Source organism: Leptodactylus fuscus, chromosome 6 (assembly GCF_031893055.1).
Source record: "Leptodactylus fuscus isolate aLepFus1 chromosome 6, aLepFus1.hap2, whole genome shotgun sequence".
Taxonomy (NCBI): Eukaryota; Metazoa; Chordata; class Amphibia; order Anura; family Leptodactylidae; genus Leptodactylus; species Leptodactylus fuscus.
In genome coordinates this window covers 132890723-132898816 of record NC_134270.1, presented here as the reverse complement: position 1 = coordinate 132898816, position 8094 = coordinate 132890723, and the positions used below count along the sequence as shown (strand labels likewise).

Below are 8094 nucleotides of genomic sequence, written 5' to 3'. Positions count from 1 at the left end.
TCTGTAGTGGTGCGTAGCTATAATGGCGCCGCTCTGCTCCTGAGCGGTCGCCATTGCAATCGGCACCTCCACTGTAATTCTTACAGTGGTAATGCTGGAGTTCCTGAGCACTGGAGTTACAGTGGAGTTGCCCTCCGCTGTGGGGAAGTGGCAGGCACCACCATGCCCCTGGAGAGAGGAGGGAGCGGGCGCGACCACTCTCTCAAATGCGGCCCTGAAGCGCTGAGGGAGATCCCCGGCCTCGGGAGCTGAAGGGGAGATCCCCGGCTGCCGGCAGGAGCGCGTACCTGAAGGAAGACCTCGGCCGCTGGACCTGAAGGTGAACTGCGGCCGACCGCCAGCAGAAGCGCTGAGGGGAAATCCAGGCACCAGAGTCTGCCAGGGATTCCCCTCAGCACTTTTGCCGGTGGCCGGCCACAGTTCCCCTTCAGGTCCGCCCCTCAGTGCTCCTGCCGGGGATTCCCCTCAGCGCTTTTGTAAAGGCTCCCCGGCTCTATGCAGCCTACAAAAGAAAAGACGATTTTTGTAATGTATCGCAATGCATTAGCATTGTAATGCATTGCATTAGTGATCAGACCCCTAGGGGGTCTAATAAACGCAAAAAAAAAAAAAAAAAAAAAAAGTATAAAAAAATTCAAATCACCCCCCCCTCCCCCTTGAACACATATAAAAAACTAATACTGTGAAACACATACATGTTAGGTCTCCATGTGTCCGAAAACGCCCGCTCTACAAATCTATAAAAATATTTTTCCTGTACAGTAAACGCCGTAGCTGGAAAAAAAAAGTTGTGTAACTGCCCCTTCACTGAGACTGGGTCCCCCCCCCCCCCACTTGGAATTCAGTCTGACTATAGCCAGGCTAAATATAGGGGATCTGCAGTGCTCCTTTTGCGTCAGGAAGGGGTTAATAGGAGCACAGCAGATACCCTATATTCAGCCAGGCTGAATTCCAAAGGGGGTGAAAAATCTCAGTCCTCAAGCTCAGAGAAGGGGCAGACAGACAACCAAAACACCCCCTCCCCTTCCCCAGCACCTACTGCACCCAAAAACTCCAGCCATTTTAATTTTTGAAATTTTCCATTATCTGCTACAATTCCCCCCTCGGCTTATACTCGAGTCAATAAGTTTTCCCAGTTTTTTGTGGTAAAATTAGGGGCCTCAGCTTATACTTGAGTATATACAGTAAACTCGTATATGAACACAACAGAATAAGATGCATGGAACTCCATACATTAGAACAGGTTTTATTGACTTCTAGTATGGATGTACAGTACAGTTTATAACTCAGAGATGGGCTTGTGTGGCCAGTAGACGTATTTCTCTTTATCCAACTTGGTCTCGGGGAAAGCCTCATTTACATCTTCAATGGTCATCTGGTCAAAGGGAATCATGTTCCTGAACTTGGCCAGCTGCAAGATATGAGACATGGTCAGACGCTAGACTCCAGATCGGAAGAATCAATAACAAAATGACTGCAATATCTATCTATATGTAATCTATCGCTGCCATCACATTTATCTTGTGCTTGGGATCCAGCTGAAAAGGATATATGGGATATCATTGAAAATACAGCACTGTCTACCTATATCTCTCAGTCACCTGCCATTTCTTACATTTTTACTGATTCTGACTGGCTGGCACCATCAGACTTGAACTTGCATGTGTTTCTTGTACAAAAAGAAACCGAACGACATCCCTCCCCTGACGATAAAAACCCAAATGCTGTAACATATACTGTACAGAAACATGGTTAATGCAGCTAACCATACACAATAGATAGCAGTCGGGGGTACTCTCAAATTTAGCTTGGCCGACGTGTTCTCACTACAGAGACGGATAAACTGCAGCCAGACAACTCTTATCCCCAATGAGAAGAGACCTGTGCAGTCAGGGAAGATGCAGAACACTCTATAGACATTATATAGCTGGCTGGATGGCTACAACAAAGAATCCATGTGCTCAGAAAATATGAACATCCACTATGCCATAACGATAGATGTTGGGAGGAGGTAAACAGTTTCCAAAAAACTCTGAGTTTCCCCATTAGTGTCCACCCATAGAAAAGGGAAGATAGCATACAACATACCAAGAGATGTACAGCCAAACAGAAGACTACATCAGTATTATTTCTTCTTTCTTATCCATTAACCCCTTATTTTTACATTGGACACATGGTGGCATCAATGTCGCAGCAGACATGAAGCGATACTACTCACCTCTTTCTCGTAATGTGCCACCCTGGCTTTCGATTCCTCAATATAGGCTAAAGCAGCTTTAGTCTTTAAAATAAAATAAGGGAAAGTAATAAATAAAAGTGTACAATGAATCATGAGATTTTAAATGAAGTTTCTTTTTTTACATTAACCTGAGTTACGTTTACAAACTTTACCCTTAGGGTGGGCATAAACATTAGCTGAATGTTATCTGTACCTGCTGATTTTAGAGGGACCAACCAAACATCTAATGCTGGGCTCACACATTCATCCTATTGTGGACACAAACTGAGCTATCAGGGATCCTATTGGCTATAATGGGGTCCATTTTTTTGTCCATCGATTTAGGAAAAAAAGTGCAGATGTGTCAACCCAGCTTAACGTGTGTGTGGGAGGGTCAGGTAAGAGAAGCATCTGGTATCTTCAATTTTAAAGAGGTTTTCTGAGATTGCAACAAGATGATCTACCCTTAAAGAGGAACTTTCACGTCCTCATAGATTTGTGGTATTATATATTGCAAGAAAGCCACCCTGTTGGCTCTTCCGGTATGTGTCACATTGGAGATATTGGTGTTGCCAGTTTCGGGACTGACATCCCTCCACTGTCAGAAGGGCAGGTCTTACAGTCTAGTGTCTTTGGTGGGCCATGAGCAACGCCCCTTCCAGACAGTACAAGTCTATGAAAGAATACTGTCAGGGGTAGCATTCCTCAAAGCCCAGCGATGATTGTAGGCTGTAAGGCTTGCCCTTCTGACAGTGGAAAGACATCAGTGCTGAAACAGCACCAATATCTTCAGCACTGGGGCAAATACCGGGAAAGCCAACAGTGTGCTGAATTTAGCGCACTGTCGACTTTCTAAAAGTATCTACATCATACATCTATGAGGACATGAAAGGTATTGTTTAAGATAGGTCATCTCTATCAGTTTGGCAGTGGTCCTGGCTGCTTGAAGAGACCACAGTGAGCAATGTGGTATATTCAATGAATAAATGTACCAGGACTGTGTAGCCAGAATGGTAAATTACTAACTCATGACTATTTTTTCACAACCCGACTCAAGGCTACTTGATAAATGACTGACAACCATGGTCAGTCTGTAGCAGTAAAGCACCTCTAGACTAGTGACAGAATTCCTAATTCAAGGGAATCCTGGGTATCGGACCCCAACCCATCAGATATTGATAACATAACCTATGGAGAGGTGATACAAAACTTTCACAACACTCTTTTAACATATCTGATGCTTTAGCTTACAGGGATATAAGCTGCAGCCACTCGCATTTGGTAGACAGGTTTATGGCCAGCCTAAGGGTAGGTTCACATTAGAAAAACAAAGAAAAAAAACGACAGACACTTTCTTGTGTCATGTTTGTTACTTTTGTAAAGGAAGAAAAAGTCCTGCGTACAGTTCAATGCGGGTCTAACACCTAGAAACCCAACAGAATTATATAGCGGACAAAAATAGTGTTCTGTCCGTTATGTTGTGGTCCTGATGATTCACTGTGGATTTGCTCTCATTCAAATGAAAGCTGCATTATCACAATCTTTGCAGGTAGAGCGATTTGCTTCCAGCTTCAGCAGCTCTCCATATTGGCTGGTCAGCACAGGTGTCGACCCCCATCAATCTGATATTTATGATCTATGCTACATCATCTCATGGCTACACAATGTTTTCATAGTAGTTCATGTGGGTTACTCACAGCTTCCTGCTCCTGTGCGTTAATCTTCTCTGTCTGAGTATCCTTAGGCTCTGGCACAGTAGTGGAATTGAACTGAAAAACACAAACATTCTATTGAAACACATGTCCACATTTCTAAAATACCCAAACTTCAGTGCAGCGTGCCCACGATACCTTAGTCTCAAACTCATCCACCAAGCCGGCCTTGGCTATTGCAGTACGGTAGTGTGCCCAGTCAATGGTAGGAGGCTTGGTTGGGAGAGAAGTCAATCTGAAAAGATAAAGCAAAGGGATTATATAATATTGATTACTGGAAAAAAAAGGACTGTTAAAGCACTAAATGGAAAGTAAATGATATGCCAAAGAGGCTGGTGCCTATCATAACAATATGTACATCTTAACTTTGCAATGGGTTAGCTCTATTGTGAGGATCAGCAACCACAATATAGGGTCCCCTGTGAAAATGGTGTAGTAGTGCGAATATTTGGCCACAACTCCATTCACTAAATATGAGACTGACAGAGCTCTGCTCGACTACTTGGCCATCTAAATCAGTCCCATTGAAAATAGTGCAGTGGTCATGCAGTCCCACCATTGCTCCATTCACACAGAAAACTCAGGAATCCCCATTTACATGACTGCAGAGGATTCCAGCAGTCCCATGATCAGACAAAGTGCATATAAAAAGATTCTGGCACTCAATGGAAAGACAGCTCTGACTGGTGGGCTTGAATGGTCCAAAGAGTCATTTATCTGAATGGCCGCTATGCAACGCTACATTTCCACTGCCACATATGCAGCCTGGCAAGTGAAAGACAGGCTGTGGTTTCCAATGGGAAAATCGGCTGTTGTCCAGGGATAACAACTTTTATCATAAAGAGACTGATGATACAACACTTAATCCTTAAAGGGGCAGTCCCAGAATTTCGTTTTCTAAAGATAGGCCATATACATCTAATTGGCTGGGCTGACCAAATTTGGAGCATCAGAAAGTTTGAAGAGACTCCTTGGATTCCTTTCTAGACAAGTATAAAGCTTTATTTGCATTTCATAAGTATTTGTGGGTGGTTTAGTGTCTCAAAAGTTAGTGACTGGTTCCCTTTACGAGTACCACCAAATAACATAAGGGTTTTGAGTCAGGTAACAAATTCTTACTTTCCGGCTATGGTATCGCTGCGAGTCTTCAGCGCATTGAACATTGCCTTCTGGTTGGGGGGAACCCTTTCTGCGAATGCCAACCAGTCCACAGCCTTGATTGCAGCTCTTCGACCAGCCATGATTAGGATCTGAAAACCAAAAGCACAAAAGACCAGAATGAATATAAAGAAAAAAAAAGTGTCATTAATATTTGTCATCTTAAGCACAGTATTTACTGTCGCTATCATATTGTAACCTTGCAACTGACAGAGCCACAGGTTGGAGACCGATGCAACAGCAAAGTGTACAACTATCACTGCACAGATACATAAAATCCAATTTCTCCTAGGCTGTTCTATGGTACTGCAAATAGGCGTCCAGCATGTACTATTATATGCCAATGTTACTATCGATACTTTTACCGTAATCAAGGGCACAACCTTTTTAGTCACCACAGCGAGACTTGCCAGAACTGTCAATAAAGAGATTGCATACTGTCCAAAAATCAAGAGCAAGGAACCCACAAAAGACCAGGGGAGAGGGGTTTACAGCACAAAAAGCGACTCTCTCTTTAAAGGGGCTCTCCAGGATTTACACAGTGATGACCTATCCATAGACAAGGTCATCAATATGTGTTTGGAGAGGGTCAAACACCCAGGACACCCATTGTTCAGCTGCTTGAAGAGACTGCAGCATTTGGAAGAGAGCTAGGATCTCTTCACTGAATACCTAGCACAATGCTGTACATTGCATAGGTAATGCAGCTCAGCCCTATTCACTTGATATACATTATATCATCAGCACAAGTTAAAGGTCACAACCTCTTCAAATAGCTGATCAGTAGGGTCAAAGATGTAATCCACATACAAGTCCTGGAAAATCACTTTGACGCACACATGAACAGCTATGGTGAAAGGCTATGGTGGGTCCACATTACACTCCACTAGTGATAACTAATGCTTTATAGGTCATGTCCACTAACTTTAGCTCCAAGATGAATGTCCAATCTGGTTATATAATGCACTTTGTAAGAAAGCTGCATGTCTTTGAATTGCAATCTGGTCAATGTAAATGTCCTACACTTGTAGGTGCGACACCTCAGCAAGGTGTTAAAGTTGTTGTAGAGAATTAGGAAAAACATGGCTTCCATTAATAGCTCCACACCTGTCCATAGGTTGAGTCTAGCATTGTAGCCTTATTCATTTCCATAAACCTGGCATCTGTGGACAGAAGTGGCATTATTTTAGAAGAAAGCCGCCATTTTTTTGTCTTCCCCTGGATCAACACTGTAGGGATTGTAGGGTTATAGGTTGGACTTGATGGACTAATATCTTTATCCAACCCCATCAACTATGTATACATATTTTTTTTAAACTCCTCTAAGGTGAAAGACAAGGGCACACACTAGGTCAGTGCTTAAAGCTGAGGACACACGTTGCTTTTTGAGTTTCAGATTTTGCTGCAATTTTTAGAGCCAAAAGTGGCTTCATATGTATTGGGAAATATATGAGAAACTCTTATACGCCTCCCTTCTGCTAAACTCACTAATTGCTTTGGTTCAAAAAAAATTAGGAAAAAAAAGCAGCCATTTTGCATTATGTGGCCTCAGCCTAAAGGAGTTTACACGACTGTGATCCATTGGTGATCCATCCACAGGTAGGTCATTAGTAACCAATTGGTGACACCCAGCCCCTGCACAGATCAGCTGATCCCTGTGCCAAAAGCAGCCCTGAAGTGATAGGCACAGAGGTGCAGTTCCCTGACATCAGAGCTCTGACTATTAGTATAGATAGGAGCAGAGCCATTTCTGCACCCATCCACTGCAGTAGCATTTGGTGCTGGGATCACATGATCGGTGTGCACAGTCTTATGAGTGGTAATGCTGCAGGACAACTAGCACATAGACTGAAGCCCAGGCCTAAAGGACACAATGTCAGTGCAGGGAGAGGTGAAGGTTCCCAGAACTACCATCCAACCCAAAGCTTACAAACCCTCACCCCAGGCTCCTATGCCCACTCTGCACACATGGCATATAATGTGATAAGAACAGTGCACCAGCCTGCTGAGAACACGGGCACAACGAGGAGACGGGGCTTCAAGGACTTCTCCATAACCCTGCTATCGGAACCTCACACCCGCTCCACTACGCCCGCCTGCAGCACTATACAATGGTAGGAGTCACCCCGATACCATAGCACATCGCCAGCTACAGCCCCGCCGCGCTCTCACCTGCCTGCTCACCGACCTCCAACCTCACTTGCCGGGACACTGCAATGGCCACCGCCGAGAGTGACGTTCCCGCAACTCCTCGCATCTACCAATCACGTCCTCCGGGACAACACGCTACAGCCAATGAGAGAGGGGCTGTCAAAGTAAACGGGAACGGGGATTGGCTGCTGCATACCATGAGACCGACAACTGGACGTAAGATTCCGTCATGACCTTGAGGGCGACGTCATGACGTCAGGCACTGGCGCTATAAATTCCGCGGATTTGGGCGGGGTCTAGTAGTTGTGTGTAGCTGCCGGTTGTGTGATGATTATGGTGTGATTGTAATGGGTGGCATTGGGTCAGGAATGAAGATCATTGCAGGATATGGGGGATTGCCGTTTTGGGAAAGAGTCTCATATGCTGCATGTAATTTAGTTGATTTGACCGCAGACAATTGGACATAAAATCTGCAAATTTTACCTGTGGCCTTTCTGTAATGCAGAGTAAGGGCTCGCAGACAACAATATGTCTTCTGCATATGAGTCCACATTACACTCCACTAGTGAAAACTAATGCTTTATGGGTTATATAATGCACTTGTAAGAAAACTGCATGTCTTTGAATTGCAATCTGGTCGATGCAAATATCCTACACTTGTAGGTGTGACACCTCAGCAAGGTGTTAAAGTTGTTGTAGAGAATTAGGAAAAACATGGCTTCCATAATAGCTCCACACCTGTCCATAGGTTGTGTCTGGCATTGTAGCCTTATTCATTTCCATAAACTATATAAATATATATATGGTAGTTATGTGCACTCATATTTCTGTGCGCGCATATTTATGGTAATTATA

The 8094-nt window shown here is 44.0% G+C and overlaps 1 protein-coding gene across 1 annotated transcript; it reads right to left on the bottom strand.

The window, feature by feature from the left end:
• Window positions 1-1230: 1230 nt before the first annotated feature.
• On the bottom strand, window positions 1231-7376 carry ATP5PD (ATP synthase peripheral stalk subunit d). Its single transcript, XM_075277270.1, has 6 exons — window positions 7261-7376; window positions 5050-5180; window positions 4069-4165; window positions 3916-3987; window positions 2219-2281; window positions 1231-1411 (listed from the first exon to the last, which is right to left on the bottom strand). Exons 2-6 carry the CDS (start codon window positions 5169-5171, stop codon window positions 1280-1282), a joined length of 486 nt encoding a protein of 161 aa, XP_075133371.1. The 5' UTR covers window positions 5172-5180; window positions 7261-7376; the 3' UTR covers window positions 1231-1279.
• Window positions 7377-8094: the final 718 nt, after the last annotated feature.

Coding starts and splice junctions, on each gene's coding strand:
- ATP5PD (XM_075277270.1), bottom strand. CDS start 5,171: ATGGCTGGTCGAAGAGCTGCAATCAAGGCTGTGGACTGGTTGGCATTC. Junction 3,988..4,068: donor TGGATGAGTTTGAGACTAAG/GTATCGTGGGCA, acceptor TGTGTTTTTCAG/TTCAATTCCACTACTGTGCC. Junction 2,282..3,915: donor ACGCACAGGAGCAGGAAGCT/GTGAGTAACCCA, acceptor TTTATTTTAAAG/ACTAAAGCTGCTTTAGCCTA.